The sequence below is a fragment of the Sceloporus occidentalis genome, unplaced genomic scaffold (assembly GCF_023333645.1).
Source record: "Sceloporus occidentalis isolate IW3139 unplaced genomic scaffold, rSceOcc1.0.p SCAF_9, whole genome shotgun sequence".
Classification (NCBI taxonomy): domain Eukaryota; kingdom Metazoa; phylum Chordata; class Lepidosauria; order Squamata; family Phrynosomatidae; genus Sceloporus; species Sceloporus occidentalis.
Window position 1 is genome coordinate 35,778,617 of NW_028316989.1, and position 20,305 is coordinate 35,798,921.

The window sequence follows — 20,305 nt, forward strand, 5'->3', positions numbered from 1 at the left end:
TCCTTGCCTTTTGCCTTTGTGCTGAGCCCTTGGTGACAAAGGAGGAGGAGGAGGGAGGCTGGGGGGCAAGGGAGGCTGCCACACCAGGAGACCCCCCCCCCGCCATGCTCCTTCTCCCTGGAGGCAGCCATCTTGGCTGCTGCCTGAGCTCCTGGCTGAAGAGGAGGAGGAGGAGGAGGAGGAGGCGTGACTAAGGGGGTCACATGGGGGGAAGGAGCCAATCCTGCCTTCTTCCAGGCAGGCAGAGCTTGTCAGTCAAAAGTCTTGACTGGAGATTGACAAAATCTGGCCTGGAGTTAGCAGGAACCCGGGATTGAAAGGGCAAAACGGGCGGGAAACGGTTTAAACCCTCCAATCCGTGAATTTCACGGGGGCAGCCGGGTTATGGCAAGCCTATCTCCTCCCCTCCCTCCCTCCCTCCCTCCCTCCCTCTCTTTCCTCTCCCTCCCACCCTCCCTCTCTCTCTCGCCTCCCCTCCCTCCCTCCCTCTCTCTCTCCCTCCCTCTCTCTCTCTCTGCCTCCTCCTCCTGAAGCCCCGTTTCAGGGCTCCAGAGGCTGCACCGGGCCTTTCAATGGACGCCGCCATTTTACCTTTTAAAATGGCGGCGAAGTCTCGCGCGGCCTTTATGGTCGCGCGAGACTTTGCCGCCATTTTAAAAGGCAAAATGGCGGCCGAAGGAGGGAAGGAGGCCAGTAAAAAGGTAGTTTTACTTACCTTTTGGTTAGGACCCTGAGGTGTATTTCTGGGTTTCGTCAGCCAGGTAACATAACCAAACAGAGCCATACAGATGAAAACGGTAATGAGAATTATCACGAAAACATCTTTCGTCGCGAAACATTCGCTAGACGAACTGGAAAAGAACATGGCGGCAGCAGAATCAACACTGTTGAGAGACCAGGGATAAACGGAGGCCGGGATGTTAAGACAGTTGTCCGGTTTGATGAAAGCAAAGCTGGCTTGCTAAGCCTAGCTATGACCGTTTGGTCACAATCAAAATTCAGCTCTTTGTGGTTGCTATGAAACCTACTTGGCCATAGGGAAACATGGGGGAACATTTGCCCATAAAGAAACATAGGGGAATATATTAGCCCACAAGGAAACGTAGAGGAACACTTGCCCATAGGGAAATGTTAGGAATTGCTTGGCTATAGGGCTGCACTGGGAAATACTTGTCTATACTGGAATCTTGGGGAATATCTGCCCATAGGGAATCATTGGAGAACACTTGCCCATAAGGAAATACAGTATAGGGGAATACTTGCTCATATGGAAACAATGGTTGCCTATAGTTCCCAGGATTCCCTAGCACTGAGCTAAGGCAGTGAAAGTGGTCTCAAACTGGATTTTTTCTGCAGCGTGTTTTGGACCTAACTGGATTACAGCTGGATTATTATTATTTTTTGTAGTTGCAGTTTACTGTGGCACCAGAGCTCTCTGACAGAAGGCTAAATGTTTCATAAAACTACAGTTCCCAGAATTCCCTAGTGTTGAGCCTGGGCAGTTAAAGCGCTCTCAGACTGGCTTATTTCTGCAGTATATTTTGGGTTTTGGTTTATTAAACTAGAAGTCTTTTAGGTCCAAAACACACTACAGAAATAATCCAGTTTGAGACCGCTTTAACGGCCCTGGCTCAATGCTAAAGAATTCTGGGAACTGTAGTTTTTTTGAGACATTTATCCTTTTCTGTCAGAGTGCCATAATAAAAGCAACACTGTCAACAGTGGAGCATCTCCTTCTTTGGAGGCTTTTAAACTGAGGCTGGATGGCCATCTGTTGGGAATGCTTTGATTGAGACTTTTGGGGTCTCCCTGTCAAGAAGTTCCTTCTAATGTTGCTACAAGTGTTGCCTGTGCCCCCTCTAATTTAATCAGTCATTTTAAAAACTTAATTCCTAGGAAAGTGTTGGATTGTCAGCATATGGTACAATCTTATTCAGGCCTACTTAAAGGAAATTCTACTGAATTTGATAATGCTTACTCCCAGGAAAGTGTTTTATAGTGCTTGTCCCTGAGACAGGGGTGTTATTCTGACAGCGAAAATAATACCAGTAAAATGTGGGTTGAATCTATGTTGTTCACATGCATTTCGAATGCACCTGAGTACATTTGGAGGGGGACTGTCAAAAAAACCACTTAACCTAGGATAATTGGTCTTTAGGGGTTTTCTGAGTTTTCCTAAATGATTTGCATTGTCACATGGGTGAATAACTGATGCAATACACCCAGGATAAACTGGGATAAAACTCTGCATGCCTTGAATGTGTTTCAAATACATCTACATCACTGACTCCATCTTTATTTGCAGTGCTGACACGTGTGAGCAACAGAACTCACAGAGATGTTCACAGATACGGTTCTGATAAAAAATAGAGTGAACAACAAAACCAGAATGTGTGAGTGAGATTAGTTGCATAGTCCTGCTAAAACCACAACATCTGAATCACCCTACTCAAAAGGACATGTAAAGGTAAGCCCTCGGGCATCAAAAAGGCGCATTTTAGGCTGAAATGAGAGGAATGTAATGCATTCCAATAGGACTGATATCGAGGTAAGGACACATTATTTTGCCTGTGTTAATTCAACACCAAAGTCTGCTTGAAAATATCTAATAATATGAGGCAATGATAAAATTAGAGCTTCACTTTCAGTTGACAGTAGTTCCTGTATATCAGTCTCAGTAAATATTTTACTGGGCATAAAACCTGAACAACTCAGAGAAGAATATCTATAGGCATAAACATTTGCCCTTCATAAATATATTTTTATATGTATTCAAGAATCAACCAGCACACTGCAGAATTTAGTTGCTCTTTTATTAGATTTAATCAAACCAATACAAAAGAATCCACTTAAATCTTTGTTTGAGGTTAGTTATTTGCTCAGTTATTACTTTCCAAAATCCAGAGCTCTTAAGAGTCTTTACATCTTTTCATTTTTGCTTCTGTTTTGAATAAGTTGAAATTTCCACTAAACTTTGCCCCTATTGCTGAATTCAGAGTCTGTAAAATCACTTTGTTGGACTACAACTCCAAGAAATTCCTAACCAGCATTCCCATGTTTTCTGTGAATTCTGGGGGCTGTAGTCCAAAAATGCAAATCATCCATGTTCTAAGTTAAATTTTTTATAATAAAAGTATATTTGGACAATTTTAACAAGGATCTAAATTTGCTTTGCAAAATGAATGTGCAAAGGTTTTAATTATTTCCTTAGTTTTAATTTTTGCTGTTGTTTAAAGAATGGACTGTAGATACATTAACTACAGACAGCTCCCCTGAAGTGAACCTCTTTCCTGTTTGACTCTATGACTAGGAATTATCAGCACACAGAGTCTATGGATCTAAATTGTGGTGCCACAGGCTGTGGGATCCTGACACCTTTTCAGACATGACAGAACTAAAATTCTGTATTAAAATCTGCACAGCTGTACTACTGGAAGGTTAAGGATAACAATCAGTGCAGGAATTCCAATGGGTGGTTTTGCACCAGTGGTAAAGCTGAAGTAGGGTCCTAAGAGGTGTCCAAAGTCACCAACTATCCCCTTTCATTGGCACTGGAACTGTAGCACTGGATCCTAAAAGCTGCCTGTGTGTAGTAATTCATAGACACTAAGAGATCTGTTTTTCCATATGGACTTTATTCTTACCATTTGTCTACATACTATAACCAACAATTCTCAGTGGTTCGCTGTTTTTTCCAGCATCATTCAAGCATGGACAAAAATAGGGGTACAGTTTCTCTGTGAAAGTGTCTGTGAAAGTGTAGATGTGAGACGTTTGGTTAGTATCATAAAAGGACACCTGACCACCTTCATAATCCAAAAATATCCCAATTCTACAGGGAAGGTTGTCCAGGCTCAGACATTTTGGCTGTATATCTACAGCCGTGAACTCATCCTTATTCCTTAGATTTATGAGCCAGTGACCCTCTTTGGGTGACAGTGGGTAGTTCCCTTTACGTTTAATGCTCTCTCTTACAACTCCCAGTGTCCATTTAGTCTTCTTTTGTACCTCCACTTCCCAGTAGTGCTTCCCAGAGGTGAATCCTTCTGAGCCCAGGACAGAAACACTACAATCAAATCTCTCTGGAGTGTCTTGAAGTGTCTTCTTTATGTCACTATGATACACATAGGTTAGCTCTTCAGAGAGAACCAAGTTTGGATGTGCTGTTTTGGGGTCCAGAGTCATGCAGGATATGTCTGGTTAAGATGGAAGAACAGAATGATTGTACATAGCAGCTTTTAAAAGTGATGATCACACAATAGACAAGGCCATGCTATAATAACAGAATAATCACAGAATCATAGGACTCAATCACACGGGGATGATTTATTGCTATTTATTGCCTGTTTATTCCTGGGATAATGGCACTTTAATCACGACATCATGTGAAAATGTTAGTTGCAATTGCGCTATTTCCACAGGATAATCGCTGTTGAAATCCCCGATTTTCCCTGTGTGATAAAGTCCATAGAGATGGAAGAGACCTCAAGGGCAATCCGATCCAAACCCCTGCCAGGCAGGAACACACAATCAAGATTCAACGGACAGTCTAGTTTTCATTTGTGTCTGAAATGGGAGTCTTTCACTTCTAACTATTGTCACAGAGTCAGAACCACATGATTCAACAACCTTACTGAAGATAAGCATGTATGACAATAGAAAGTGTCTGCATAGAAGGGAAACCATCTGGAAGTGCATACAGATTGTTGTTAGTTCCATCACAGAAGAAAAATGGGTTCAAATGTAATAAATAATTGTTTTAAAGTGGGTGAATTTAAAGTTACTGCCTGAATTTCCTTGAAAATTAGGCAAAGGTTCTAACAGCTTCAACAGTAGTAATGCTACTGTCTACAGTAGTGTTTACACCCTGAAAGCTGTAATTGCATCATTATGCAATTATGTAATGAAACTGTTATGGAACCAGATGCATTCTCTACCCAGATGAATACACACAATATCATTTCTAGCATTTTGTCCATGCATTTTCCTGCAAAAATGTCTATCTGCCCTATTGACACCAAATGAGAGATTTCTTTCTTTAAGGTTTAACAATGATTTAATATTTTGAAGTCTGAAATTATGTATTGCTAGTTTGTATTCTGATTTTTGTGCCTACAGTTTTCCTTTAGTTTAATCAACAACCACTTCCCACTCCATTTAAACATTTTCCCCAGTAACTTCAAAAGGCATTTGCTTTTCTGAAACAAATGGGCAGGTAGTTTCATTTGATTAAGGAGAAAGAAGCAGCAGAAGATGACTTTCGCTGATTTTTCTTAGAGCCTACCTTTTATCCACTTAACTTTGATTTAAAGATGGGTAACCTAAACTAGACCACAGCTTTACCTGGACAAAGAATGGATTTCATTTCCTTCCACACAGAATAATGCATGGGGCCCTTGAATACCCCTGCATTCAGAGTAGCAGTCACCAGTTCACCAAGAGATGAATTTTCAGTTTTCAGTTCCATCCTGCACAAATCATTAATTCACACTTCAGTTAGCAAAAAGAGATGGTACCTGGAAAAGTTACAATTGTTATAATGCTTCATAAATAGCAATGCTGAGTAGATGATGTGCTTGTTAGATCTGTTTTATTTTTTCACTAGAACCCCTAAGTCCACCAACCAGAATCTGGTACAAAGAATTCCGAGTTCTGGAATATGTTTTGAGTATCATCACTGAATGGTGTTCTGTGTTCTTCCATGTACAAATCAATGGTCATTCCACATTTTCTTCATTTAAACAGTGTAATTTACAACAGGAATAATCATTTTGCTGATTTAATATGAGCCACTCAGAGATCTACCTAGACTTAGATCGCTGTTTAGTTTCTGTCCGATTCATGTTCATATAGATCCTATTTAGGAACATTTCCTTTCCTTTACATGACAGAATCTTCATTTGATGTTACTAATCTACAGTCTACCTTCTACTAATCTACAGTTTACCTTCTCATTTCTCACTCTTAAAAAGAAAAAACTTTTATAGAAAATAAACTATCCAGAAGTAGTCCTGTTCAAGGTTCATAACAAAAAGAGGATCTTTGTTCTGTTGTTATTAGTTCCCAGCTCCTGGCTTAGATTTAACAAACTGGTTAGTTCATACCAGAAATCAGTTGTTTCCACTATCCATCTCTGCTGCATATTTAGAAAGGAGAGAAGGGGGAGTACTCAAAATTGTTTGTTCCCATGACATTAAATGCTGGTTTACCATTCTGCCTGAATTAGTCCTACTAATCTGTAAAAATGCATGAGATTACTTTTAGGTACATACACCAATCATAAGCTTTTATGTAAGTGCTTGTACCTGTGAGGATTGAAACAGAAATTGGAATGGAAAATATTGGAGTGGTAGGATAGTGCTCTTGGATCTGGATCATCTCAGTTATGGATGGTGTCAGTTGTCATTATATTTATTTGTCATAAAACTAATTTTCCAAAATTGGCTCAAGATAAAGGGCAGTCTTTGGCATAAGATGTAATGGGCATACACAAATACTGCACAAGGACCCTGTTCAATTGACTTTCTAATAAGACTGCAGAGACAGCCCTAAGTGAGTCCCTCTATAATCCTGTACAATTGCCTCTCTGTATCCACAGATTTTGCATCCACAGATTCAACCATCCATGGACTGAGAATATTTAAAACAAAACAAAACAAAACAAAAAAAAAACTCCAGCAGATAGCAAGGGCCCACTGTAGTAGGCCTGTTCAAGTTGGTACAGAACATATAGTAGCAGGGAGATGTAATCAGCAACTTCTATGTGATGGGGCTGTTGTGCATATATTGTTCACACTATCCCCTTCATGCGCTGATTACTGAATAGGGCTCATGTTGCATTAAAACGTGCCTGCTGAAACAGTTTGAGAATACCTTTTTATTGACTTCTACTTACCTTTCTATAAAAGCTTTTATTCCCTGTCAGAGAAAAGGAAGAAAAAAAGGGGGTTACTATATTGTTGTTGTTGTGTGCCTTTCTAGCTTATAGCAACCCTAATGTGAACCTATGATGGGGGTTTCTTGACAGTTTCTTGATAGAGGGGTTGCCATTGCCATCCTCTGAGGTTGAGAGAGTGTAATTTGCCCAAGGCCACCCAGTGGGTTTCATGGCCGCGTTGGGAATCAAACACTGCTCTCCAGAGTCATAGTCCATCATTATTATGACAGCTGCCTTTATAGGACACACTTTCAGAATGTGAGCAACTCAGGGACCGTCAGTGTATTGCACATACAATGTCATTTAGATAGATATGCCTTTCTAGAGCAAGGTATTTGATTCTGTCACAGAGTGGCCTCCATGTTGTATTCATAAAGACCTGAGAAGCTGTCTTTACCACCACAGCTCTGCAAGCAACTACTGCTAGTGGCTTCCATATCAGTGGCTCCATTAATCTGCTCCTGGTTTTAGTTTGAATATTAATGGAGTTATTCAAGGCGCTGAGACTATTTGGGATGTAAACAGTCAGCATTTTGCATAACTCCATTAAGGTCTGGACTCTGGAGTAAAATCTGCAGCAGATTCACTATGGAAGCCACCAGTCAACACAGTTTCCAAGACTATTAAAGTTACTGTATTGTTCTTGGTGTGGTCAGGACTATAGTCTGGTCCTGTGGGTCTTGGCTCCTTTGATGAGATTCTTGGTCTGGACCCCCCCCCCTTCTGTTAGATAAAATGAATGGTGTGTGCTGCCGCGCTGCTGCACCTAAGCCCCATTATAATGGTGGCACTTAGTCTGGAACCCCCCCTTCCCAAAATCCTGGCTACGTCCCTGTTGGCTCTTCTCCACTTTGTCAATTTTCATGTTAAAAGGTACATTTCTAGACTTTTAAAATGTGGGAATATAGGAAAAAGGAGGCAAGCAGGAGACTACCAAGACTGGCTTCCTCCCTTTGCCAGCAGCTCTCATTCATCGGAGCTATGGGGTGGCTGCCTGCCTGGGACAACATGAGTTATTACACTGGAGTGATACCAACTCTAGTGACACCATTGTTTAGTTGTAACACAAATATGTATTATAATTAAATCAACTTATAGTATTTTATAATAAATAAATATTCATGCTACATTGCCTCTGTACCACTGGTCAGTTTAAAATAGTCTGTAAATTAACATATCCTGGAGTTAGGCTGTAATTTATGTATAGTGGAGAAGAGTAGGTAGGGCGTTTGACTTCTGGAAAGAAAACTGAACTCTTAAGGATGCTAGGTATGGAGTAAATTGTTCTGGGTTTAGGGACTGGGTTCATTTGCCACTGCAATGTTTAGGACCAGTGTCCTAGTGCACAGAACTTGTTTGCTGTTCCTTTTGAGAGAGGGGTAGTTTGGAACGAAATCTGAATGCAGGATTATAGCTAGCAAGATAAAAAAATTGTAAATCAACAACAGACACTGTTTAAACCTGTATTATAATCCTGGTTTATTTTGATCCGCCTAACTATAATCCCAGATTTATGAAATTATATGTTGCACAAAGCTATCCCTAATTTGTCTGTTCACATGGCTACGCACATGAACTGTATGCACCAGCAGAATGCTTGGTTACATGATGGTTTATTAAAACAGGATTTCTAGTTTAAAAGATGTGGAAACACGGCCAATGGAATTTACTTGCACATATTTAACACTATGCTGCACACAATACCAGGCAGAGATGGATAGGAGAGTTTTCTCAGGGTATCTTCCTATATACAGTATATTTGAAGACAACATCCCCGAAATCAAATTTTCAAGATCTGAAGAAGCTGGCAGAGCCATTGTTTGTGAATCTCTTCAAGGATTTCCAACAGTGCATACAGTATTTGAAAATCATAAATAAGAAATGAGTTTAGCTTTTGAAATCATGGCATTTGAAAGTAAATTTTGTCTGCGCACATGTCTTTTACACGTTTGATTTCTCTCATTTCAAGAGTGGCTTGTCACATTGTTGGCAGTGTGCGTGGCCTCAACCATTTACCAAAAATCTTGCTGCATATCTCAGAATCATAGAATTGGAAGAGACCACCATGGCCATCTAGTCCAAACCCCTGCCATGCAGGAATTCACAATGAAAGCACCCCTGACAGATGGCCATCCAACCTCTATTTGAAGACTTCCAAAGAAGGAGATTCTTGTCAGAAACTTGTCTTTCACTATACCAAAATCAGGATGATTCCTATGCATTTATAGGGGGATGTGGTATGATCAGATGAATAGAGGCTGGGAAGCAGTGGCATCATGAGGCTTGTTGTCACCTGGTATCACCCCTGCCCCATTGACCTCCTCCCATACCACACCATTTGCTGTTGTGTGCCTTCAAGTTGTTTCCAATTTATGGTGACCCTAAGGGGAACCTATGATGGGGTTTTCTTGGAAAGGTCCTTCAGAGAAAGTTGCCATTTTCATCTTCTGAGGCTGAGAGAGAGCGACTTGCCCAAGGTCACCCTGTGGGTTTACATGTCCAAGCCAGGATTCGAACCCTGGTCTCCACAATCACAGTCCAACATTCAAACCACTACACCATGCTGGCTCTATACCACCCTCAGCTGCATCCATACACACAAACCACATGCAGCCCATACAGAATCCTTAACAATGTTTTTGTACTAATGTTACTCATACGTTGTAATTCCTGTATCTCACTGAAGGTAATGGCAATAGTAGTGACATAAACAACGCCCAAACTTAAAATTACACCTTGTATGCACTGTCTAAATGTATTCACATTTACATAGTTTCATGCGGCAGAAGTGAATATCTGGTAAAGGCAGACGGCGAGGGAGGAAGGTATTTCTCTGGCCCCTGAGGCATAACAACACACACAAACACATGCAAACACATCCCTACCTTCCAGCTAGCCAGGCTCAGAAAGTGGAGAGACCTCCTTGCTCTCTGCTCTGTTTGGGAGGGAGGAAAGTATCTCTCTGCCCCCCTGAGCCCACGCACCCTTCATGCTTTCCACCCAGATGGAGTGGACAGAGAGACACATTCATTGCTTGCAGTAACCAGCAGCAAGTGGAGAGCTTTTCTTTCCCTGCTGGGCACTTTTGGGGAACAGTGGTGTCACCCCATTTAGGGTGCCACTTGGCGCATTTTGCACCCCCCGCACCCTCCATTGATGCCACTGCTGGGAAGCACAATAGAATGAGGGTGAAACTGGCAGAGGGCAGAGTAGGATGTACAGTCAGCCCTCCACATTCGTGGCTTTGACCTTTGTGAGTTCAATTAATACATTCGCTCTAGGACTCTCCAGTTCCTCCAGTGCGGTTCTATGGGCAACCTCTGCCATAAGTCACAGTAGAGGACCTAGGGCCACCATAGGTCAGAAACAACTTGAAGGCAAACAACACACACATTCTTAGGTCTAAATGTGTTGAGGGAAGTCTTTGTCCTTACTCATAGTTAGTCCAGGGACACATCTAATGCATAATGCCTCCATCCATGGTTCCCAAAAGGTTGCAGTGTGAGATTATTGCAATAGTTACTTTATATACTCATGTATAAGTCTAGACATTTTAGTCAAAAGATTGACCTCAAAAACCTGAATCAAATCATCCATGGATCAATATGAGAGAAATTGGAAGTATAATCCAATGGCAATCTGAACGCAATCGTGGGGTTTCAGGTTATTGCGTGATAGACTACCAGACGCAATATCGGTCAATGTGAAGTCAGTCCGGACGCAATGCGAATTCACGTATATTCGCTGAATGCGTTCTGGCCCCACTTTCTTTTCATCCGACTCCCCTCTGATAAACTCCATTGTTTCAGTCATTGTTCTGACACTGTTCATTCGTTCAAAGTATTTACAGACAGACCACAGTTTAAAAAAGCCTTTGACAAAAAGCTCCCTTTTGCAAAGACCTTTAAAGCCTTCTTCACAGCCTCCCCTTCCCCCTCATCATCTGGGGGCCCACAACATACTCCAACTCCCAGAATTCCATAGCCTTTCAGCCAGGAAGGAGTTAGAGCGCTGCCAAAGCGGGTTATCTCTCCAGTGTGGATAGTAACCAATAAAGTGGGTGGAGAGCCGCCATTTTGTTTCTCTCCCTCAAAACCCTGAACCGTCTCCTAGCAACAAACACAGCATGACGTCACGGGAACGGGGAGCTATGATTGGCTGTGTCCGCTTGTACCCCTCTCACGCCATTGGCTGGGACTCCCAGCCAATCCCCGCGCAGGCTTCCCCTTCCCGCCGCAGTCCGCGCCAGCTTTCGAACAGAGAAGGTGGCTCTGGCTCAGCGCAAGCTCTTTTGCCTCCCCCAAAAAGAAAGGCCCCCCGACGAAAGCCCCGCCCCTTCGTCCCTGCGATTGGTCTACGTTGACGTCGATCAAAACCTCCCGCTTTGCTGATTGGTTGGACTCTCTTCTCGATGTCCTGGAAAAGGCGGGTTAGAGTGGGCCCTCTGCGACACGGAAGGGGGCTGGAGAGGGCTCTGGGACGCCGGTTGGGCCGGTGAAGCCTTTGGGCCTCCGGACGACGGAACTGTGCGAAGAGGTACCTAATGAGTTGGGCGTTGCTATGGGAACGGGAAGGCTCGGGCCTAGGCTTCTCAGTCCTCTGCGTAGCGAAGCCAGACTTGGCCATCGGGAGTCACTGGGGAATACTTGCCCACAGAGAAGTATTGGGCACGTGTTCAATGTTTCCCTATGGCCAAGCGTTCCCCAATGATTCTCTATGGCAGCGGTCCCCCTTTAAGAGCTTTTGGACTTCAACTCCCAGAAGCCTCAGCCATGTTGGCCAACAGTCGGGGCTTCTGGGAGCTGGAGTCCAAAAGCCCTTAAAGGGCACAGTTTGGGGACCACTGCCATAGAGAATCATGGGAGAACGCTTGCCCTGGATAGGGAAACATAGAGGAATACTTGGCCATAGAGAATCATTGCAGAATACTTGTCCATCGGGAAACATTGAATCCTTGCCTAATATTTCCCTATGGGCCAGTATTCCTCTATGTTTCTCTATGGCCAAGCATTCTCCAATGATTCTTTAAAGACCAAGTATCCCTCTATGTTTCCCTGTGGCCAAGCATTCTCCAATGATTCTCTATGGCCAAGTATTCATAGAATCATAGAGTTGGAAGAGACTGCAGGGGCCCTGATCCAGTCCAGCCCCATTCTGCCATGCAGGAACTCTCAATCAAAGCATCCCCAATGGCAGATGGCCATCCAGCCTCTGCTTAAAGACCTCCAAGGAAGGAGACTCCATTACACTCCGAGGAAGGAATTTCTTCCATTGCCAAACAGCCCTGACTGTCAGGAAGTTCCTCCTAATGTTGAGCTGGAATCTCTTTTCCTGGAGCTTGCATCCATTGCTCCGGTTCCTGTTCTCTGGAGCAGCAGAAAACAAGCTTGCTCCCTCCTCAATATGACACCCCTTCAAGTATTTAAACAGGGCTATCATATCACCTCTTAACCTTCTCTTCTCCAGGCTAGGTATTCTCCAATGATTCTGGATTTGTGTCCCCTCCAGTTTCCATGTACAACAGCAGTGAATGTTGTGTACATCTGTTCTTTAGGGAAGGTTTCCCAGGATTCTTTCTCTATTTCCTCCTTGGCCATTTGTTATTTCTATTGATAGAAAAAGGCTTCCTCGCAAGGGATTGGCTCTTTTAATGGGAGCAGCAGCTATATCAAGGGTGAGTAAGTAGCTTGTAACCCTCAATATACTATTGGTCCGCAATTCCAGTCTGCCCTAATTGGCATAACTAGCGTTGAGGTCTGATGGATGTTGCAAGCCAATTCCTGGAAGGCCACATGCGGCCCATCTTAAGATGTACAATGCATTTCAGGGTTGCCATTGAAATAACTGCACAGCTAGATACTTGACTACATCAAATTGTTCTTCAACCAAATATTAGTAATCCCTATATATGCCTTTTGAAAGTTCACTGAAACCAAGAGCTCAGTATCCAAGGATTTTCCATAGCAAGAAAGTATATTTAGAATATGCAAACTGAAATACCACAACAGGAATAGAGCACAGCTTTGCTGGTTTTTTAGGTTTAATGGAATGTCTTCTCTTTCAGCACAGTTTTATTTATGGTATTAATTGTAGATAAAATGGTACGCTTCTTATTTCTTATTTCTCCCTGGTAGAAAAACACGAAGCAACGTTCCCGAAAATGTCGCTTGACTTTGACAGCGCAGCTTTACAGATGCAACATGAAGATGAAGAATATGACCAAGAGGACTACGTTAGGGAGCAAGAGGTAAAAATTAAGACTCAGCTTCATTTCATGTTTTAAAACCTTTCCCCTCCTTTTTTCTTAAACTCCGGCCCCATACAGACAGGCCAAAATAAAGCTGCTTCGGGCCACTTTGGAGGTATGCTGTTTAAATGCCAAAGGACTGGAGTGTGGTTTTGCCACTGCTTCCGGACTCTTAGGATGCACGCATCATTTAAACAGCATACTTCCAATGTGATCCAAAGCAGCTTTATTTGGGCCTGTCTCTATGGGCCCTGAGATAGGTGATTCAGTCACTACTAAAGGCCACCCTGCAAATGAATCTCAAGCTGGAAGGTTTACGGTTAAAATGAGGCTGACGTTGCATGTCATTTGCACAGCTATAATTTCAGGTCCAGTTTGTGGACTTCGTGAATTCATTTTGTGACTTTTAACATTTTAAAATGTTACTTCGGTTAAATCTCAAGAAATCTTAATATAGGTCCAAAACACACTGCAGAAATAGTCCAGTTTGAGACTGCTTTAACTTCCCTGGCTCAGTGCTAGGGAATTCTGGGAACTGTAGTTTTGTGAGTCATTTAGTCTTCTCTGTCAGAGAGCTCTGGTGCCACAATTAATTACAATTCACAGGATCCCTAGCACTATGCTAGGGCAGTTAAAGTAGTCTCAAACTGGATCATTGCTGCAGTGCGTTTTGGACCATAGTTGCTTCAGTTTACCTTTGCTGTGTTCTCAACTTTTCATCCACATATATATTGTGATGAGACAAACCATGGTAAACCTCAGGGTTTGTACTCTCCTCCCACCTTTCAGCATATAAAGAGAAGACTGAAGCTTTGTCTTCGAGTTATTAATTGTAGTATGCTATATTATCCAAACCTAGCAAAGTGTTCTTCATCTTAACTCAGTTTTGTTTGAAGCAATGTAATAGGAAGTTGATTAGTTTCAACAAACCATAGTTAAGACCTAACCTTACTTTAAAAATTGTCATAGCTCATTATTACACTGAATCATATTTGAAGTGAAAGCTGAGAATCTCTGCATGGCAACATTGATGGAGGGGGAGCCAAGTGCTGACTGGTTTGTTCTCATCATGATATATTTTTTAACAAGATCTTTTTATAGTGCACATAGCTTTTTATATTGCTTCAAAAATACATTCTAGAGTCTGTTTTGCATTTTTAATTGCATTTAACGTAACGAACCAAAAAACAATTACACAGCGGTTTATCTCCATCCTGGGGAGAGGTGACTAGGGGAGTGGTCCAGGGAACTGTACTGGGCTCTATGCTCTTCAACAAATTTATCAATGACTTGGATGAAGGAATAGAGGGCATGCTGATTAAATTTGCAAATGATACCAAACTTGGGGGGGGGGGGTTGCAAATTCCCCAGGGGACAGGATTAAAATTCAAAATGATCTTGATAGATTAGACGGCTGGGCGAAAGGTAATAATGCATTTCAACAGGGAGAAGTGTAAGACCTTACACCTAGGCAGAAAATATGAATGCAGAGATATAGGATGAGAGAAGCCTGGCTAGACAGCAGTTCATGTGAAAGGGATCTAGGAGTCCTAGGAGTCCAGAAGTTGAACATGAGTTAGCAGTGTGATGCGGTAGCCAAGAAAGCCAATGTGATTCTTGGTTGCGTCAATAGGACTATAGTGTCTAGATCAGTGATGACAGGAATTGCTTACTATGAAGATTTGTATGTGAGATGTTCTAAGGCAGTGGTGACACATACCATATATACTCGTGTATAAGTCGAAAAATTTATTCTACAAAATTGTCCCAAAAAACCTGGGTTGACTTATACATGAGTCAATACAGTAACAAGATGGCAGGGAGAGCGATCGTTCGCTCCCAAAGCTTCTTTCTAGCCCCGTTGCCTCCGGAGGGGGCAGTTGAACCGGGAAGATGCAGGAGGAGGAGCAGGACATCTTTTACACCCATAGTTACATGCCTTTCAGTTTTACCCTCAACTTATCCATGGCTCATAGAAATCCAGAATTTTGGCCCCAAAACCTACATGTGTTCACCTATACATGATTATATACGGTAGTACAGTATTGGGACTGCATTTGGACCCCAAGACCATTTTTATGCCCCCTCTCCCAACCAGTGTGGCATAGTGGTTTAAGCGTTGGAGTACAACTCTGGAGATGAGGATTTGATTCCCAGCTTGGTCATGAAGATTTTAGATTGTAAGCCTGAGGGCAGGGAACCATCTGTTATCCCCTCTGTTGTAAGCCGCCTGGATTCCCAGTGATTGGGCGGCATATAAATAAATAAATCCTATGAAACCCACTGGGTGACCTTGGTTTTTTTTTGTACAAACCAGAGGCTTTTGTGTTTTAAAATTTTGTAAGTGTGCCACAGTTATATGAATGAAGTGTTTGATATTGCTGAAACAGAAAAATAAATTTAAATTTGATGTGGAAAGAAGTATTGTCCATATTTCAATCCTTCTCTGAATTGCTACATCTCTAGAAATTTTACTTACTGTGGCCTGTTACAGACAGCCAAAATAAAGCTGCTTCGAGCCTAAGGACTGGAGCGTGACTTTGGTGTGGCTTCTGGACTCTTAGGATGCATGCATCATTGAAACACCATACCTCCACTCTGACTCGAAGCAGCTTTATTTTGGCTGTCTGTAACAGGCCTGTATCTACTTCAGACCCAAAGAGCGACTTTTGATTGAGCCTCTGAGTTTTCGGTACACTCATTGGATGCTTTGACTGTTTTCTCTTTGGTTGTTCAGTGCTTTTTCCTTTGCTTTCTGAAGCAGTTTGCTGTGTTTCCCAACTGGCTACCTGTTTGAGAAATGCTTTTCACTAACATTGGGAATGCTATCATAACAATTTACTTGGTGTGTGGCGGGTTTCATCTACTGGCACTTTGTAACACATGTATCAGTGAGGCTTATTGAACAGCTCATATTTCTAAACAGTATCTTAAGCTTGCTGTGCAGGTTTTTTGTGATACAGCATATATAGTGTGCAATCGTATGGACAAGTACTGGAAGAAAGCCTCACTAAGCACAATGAGAGTTGCATCTGGATAAAGATGAATAAGTCTTTCACTGTTCTCTGCATGTGGGACAGAATAATCTTGGAGCCTGGTGTGAATTTGTCATGAATGTTTGGAGCAGATGACTTGGCAATTGTGTGCCTTTAGCCCCAAGTAATTATGGTAATTATGGTGATGTTTTTGGACACTTGTCCAGTATGAACAGTATGTCTATAACCAACTCACCCACAGCTTAGTCTCTTTAATAATTCCATTTTAGAATCAGATCTTCAGAAATATTCACATCTCTGTGAGCTTGGAAATGCTATGACTGTCCCAGTTTGGAGATGGTAGTCACCATTTCTTCCAGGAACCATCTGGAACAGCTAATGCTGTTGTCTTGGGAAAAGAGATTTCTAGTGACATCATAATCTTCTGAGTCTCTCATGATGTCACTCAAGCAGCTCCTTACTATGTAGCTACTTTCAAAATAAGACTTTCAAATAAAATACCTCTGTCATGTGTCAAATTTCAGGCTTACATGCATGTTGGGGCTAGCTGTTGTAACAGAATTGTGTATTATATTGCCTTTTACCTGGAGCTTTAAGGAATATGGGTGCATCTCTGTGAAGAGAGAATATCTGATATTCTGTGCAGCATTTCAGTATGTGCTTTTTGTAAGTTGAGATTTGTTCTGTGATGGAAAGGATAGTGTCAGCTGCAATATGGTTTCCTGCTGGATTATATCACTAAGCAGGTACACACGGCTACAGTAGGATCGGCTAGATTAGAATTCTGTTCTTTCTGACCTTGAGCTTTATTGCATAGTTTACTGTAGACACACGTCTGCAACCTGACACCAGAAGTAATTCTCCAGCCCTCCTTCACCAGCCTCCCAAGTGCCAATCCTGGTAAAGAAAAAACACCTCCAGCTAGATAGAGAATATGAAAGGGAGGGGGTGTAAAAAGGCTTTGTAAGAAGGAGCTGCTTTTGTCAAAGGATTTGCTAACTGAGGCATGCCTGAAATTTCTTCCTAATTCATACTAATATTGGTAAATTTATGTTTGGACTTAGACACATCATGCTGTGAGTGGACTGATATGATGACTGAACACTTTTTGGTATGTTCTTCATCCCCAGTTCTAAAACCAGCATGTTGGGAAGAAGAGGTTTAGGCTAGAATTTCTCTCCCTGCTGTGTTTTTCTTTGGGTGTGTGCATGCATGTGTGTTTTTAAAAATTATTTGCAGCATAATGGGGTGCATCTCACACCTGCGTTAACTACCTGATGCAAAATAGGTCTGTGTTATTTTGTGTGACACGTAGAGATCAGCTTCAGTTACTGGATAAGAGGAACAATACTTTTCCTTTTAATATCTCCTCTTTCTCTCTTGCCCTGCATCAAAAACTCAGCCTGTGCCTTAATCACGGAGCTGGTTGCTAGACTCTAGAGCCTTCTGCTCCCATGTTCTTTCTTCCTACTTTGGTCTCCTTGCATCTGTCTAAGAAACACTGATGCAATTTGCTGACCTATCCTCCTTTCTTCTATTTGTGTCCCGATAAAAAAAGAATACATGGTGAAAAAAACCTTGTAGAATTCAATAGCTAAGCATGGCAGTATGTCTTTGTTTTTCCTAAACCATGGCTGCTTCCACACTGCAGAAATGAAGCAGTTTGACACCACTTTAACTGCCATGACTCAATGCTATGTAATTCTGGGGTTTGTAGTTTTGTGAAATATTTAGCCTTCCCTGGCAGAGATCTTTGGTGCCCCACCAGACTACAAATCCTTAATTCAAATTCTATAGCATTGCATCATGGCATAAATTGCATAAATTTACAGCGCTTTATAAATAAAGGTTAATAATAATAATAATAATAATAATAATAATGGCAGTTAAACTGGTATCAAACTGCTTCATTTCTGCAGTGTGGCAGCAGCCCATGTGATGCTTTACTAGATATTCTAAAGATTTGGTAATGTGTTGTGTTTTAGGCCTAGTTTTCATAAGAATAAAAGGAGTTGATGTTGTAGAACTTAGGAAGTCTAAGAACTTTAAGATGGCAATAATGCTTATACTGGTATCTGTAGCTGGCTTGCCGAAAAACAAGTACAATTTTGCTAATGATTTTGGTGCAATATTGCACCCCTTTTGTGCCTCTTTTGGAATATAGTAACCACTTCACCCTAAATGAAAGAGTTTATTTCTGTCATTTGCTTGTCCTTGTTGTAGGTTGTTGCTTCTGCTCTAATTAACAAAATATGTATAGCCTTTGTTAATTTGGAAAAAAACCAACACAAGTTTGGGTGCCAAGTTCCGATGCAATACTTGCTTATATTGTTGTGTACAGTTTTCTAGTAACCTTGTGAGAAAAAGAAAATGTACTGCACAGATGTATCACTTGAGATCCATTCTATGTACCAAAACTTTTCTGAAGGTTTAGAAGAACAGGTACACTCTATTCAGGATTCCTTGCTCCAAGTAAGTACAGACAGTTTATTTTATTTTAGCTTCTGGAAAGTAACTTGCACAAAGTGAGTGGATGAAATGAAAAGCATTTGGGTGGTTAGGTGATCTGGGAGTGATACTATATATATATGTATATGTATATGTATATGTATATGTATTTATATTGCCACTGGCAAATACAAAGCAAAACATAAAATCTTTGTCCTGAAGAAACATAGATGATATATCCACACTGTTTTCTGTAGCTAAAAATGTAATGTCTAAAAGAAATGCCGCACGCTAACTGTCCAGTGTTAGCTGAAAAACTGAGTGTCATGTTACTGACATCTGCTCCAATTTTAAAGGATTATTATAGGATTTATATCTCATCCCAAGTTACTGCAATCTCTGTTGCATGCCAGGATAACATCATGATCTGTGGTAGAATTCAAAGATATAGCTGTGTTAGTCTGTAAAATCAGTTAGCGCTGTTAGTCTGAAAGATGCTACAAGATCTCTACATCATGATCAGTGTTTACAGCATTTCCCTATTGGTATGCAGCCCTGGTTAATATTTGGATGGGAGACTGCCGACCAATACTAGGTGATGTAGGCTATATTTCAGAGGTAGGGACTGTCAAAACCACCTCTGAGTATTCCTTGCCTAAGAAAATCCTATGAAATTTGTGGGGTTGCAATAAGTCAGTAGGCGACTTGAATGCACCTAGACATATGCATGCAGGTTAAACAGTACTGCACTAATAGAAGCCTTTCCTCTGGGTCTTTTGGACTCCTGTCTTCTGGGAGTTGAGAAGAGTTACAGGGTATGTTTGTGTAAGATCGAATGTAGTAGTTGTTGTTGTAACCTTGAAGAAGGGCCAGGTGGAATGCTGGGTGGAAGTAGGGGCAGGTGAAATACTGAGAGGAAATTTTGTGTGGGTAAGATTTGGGTTTGTCTGTTACTCCTGATGTTCTTCAAATGTAAACTAGAGACCATTACTTTAAGGGCAACTTTAAGTCTCATGATCAGTTTTACATATGAATTTCATGCTGGTCAAGCTGATCAGTTTTCATCTTGCCAGCTATGCCTCAGTAGTAGCAATAAAAACCTGTCTCTCATGTGTGCGCTAGTTATGTGTTATACCAACTCCCATAAATGTATATGTTGCTACACTGGCTACCTGTCTGTCCGCCTATGTTACCTGCAGGAAGAAATACTGTTTTTGCAGAAATGTTAATAAGATAGCAGGGAAAAACAGCACCTGCACTATTATGACAGCTATATTGTGGTGCTATGGATTCTTCAAAAATTTTGTGTGATTTGTCCACACATAACTGAAATTCTGTTTTTAAAAAACTATTCTGGTACATATAGAAGTCTAAATACTGTATTAATAGTATTTCATATTCATGTAGCTGTTATGTCCTATTTCAGTTGCAACAGCTGTTGACAGATCTTCCCCATGATATGCTAGAAGATAGTGGAGATCACCTCTCTGATTATAGTGCCCCTGAGGACCATGAAAGGTAAGAACCTTCATTTTCTTTATTCTTTGGAAAGTACTGCAGCTCTAAAACTACACACAAAGTAACTATGTTCAATGTTAACATCCTAAGAAAGAAGCCTATCTTATTTAGCTAACTCCATATATGTCACAATCATGCTATAAATATTAACATGATTTC

At 41.5% G+C, this 20,305-nt stretch overlaps 1 protein-coding gene and 2 long non-coding RNA genes across 3 annotated transcripts; 2 read left to right on the plus strand and 1 right to left on the minus strand.

The window, feature by feature from the left end:
• Positions 1–671: 671 nt before the first annotated feature.
• On the plus strand, positions 672–4,728 carry LOC149307264 (uncharacterized). The gene is made up of 3 exons (XR_016282359.1): positions 672–761; positions 2,306–2,467; positions 4,422–4,728. It is a non-coding gene; the product is annotated as an uncharacterized LOC149307264 (long non-coding RNA).
• Positions 2,813–6,912, minus strand: LOC149307265 (E3 ubiquitin-protein ligase TRIM69-like). The gene is made up of 3 exons (XM_089538766.1): positions 6,896–6,912; positions 5,344–5,468; positions 2,813–4,196 (listed from the first exon to the last, which is right to left on the minus strand). The coding sequence occupies exons 2-3, from the start codon at positions 5,465–5,467 to the stop codon at positions 3,652–3,654; spliced, it is 669 nt and encodes a 222-aa protein (XP_089394892.1). The 5' UTR covers position 5,468; positions 6,896–6,912; the 3' UTR covers positions 2,813–3,651.
• A 4,516-nt stretch (positions 6,913–11,428) lies between these two features.
• Positions 11,429–20,101, plus strand: LOC149307266 (uncharacterized). The gene is made up of 3 exons (XR_016282360.1): positions 11,429–11,473; positions 13,072–13,184; positions 20,055–20,101. It is a non-coding gene; the product is annotated as an uncharacterized LOC149307266 (long non-coding RNA).
• The last annotated feature ends 204 nt before the right edge of the window (positions 20,102–20,305 follow it).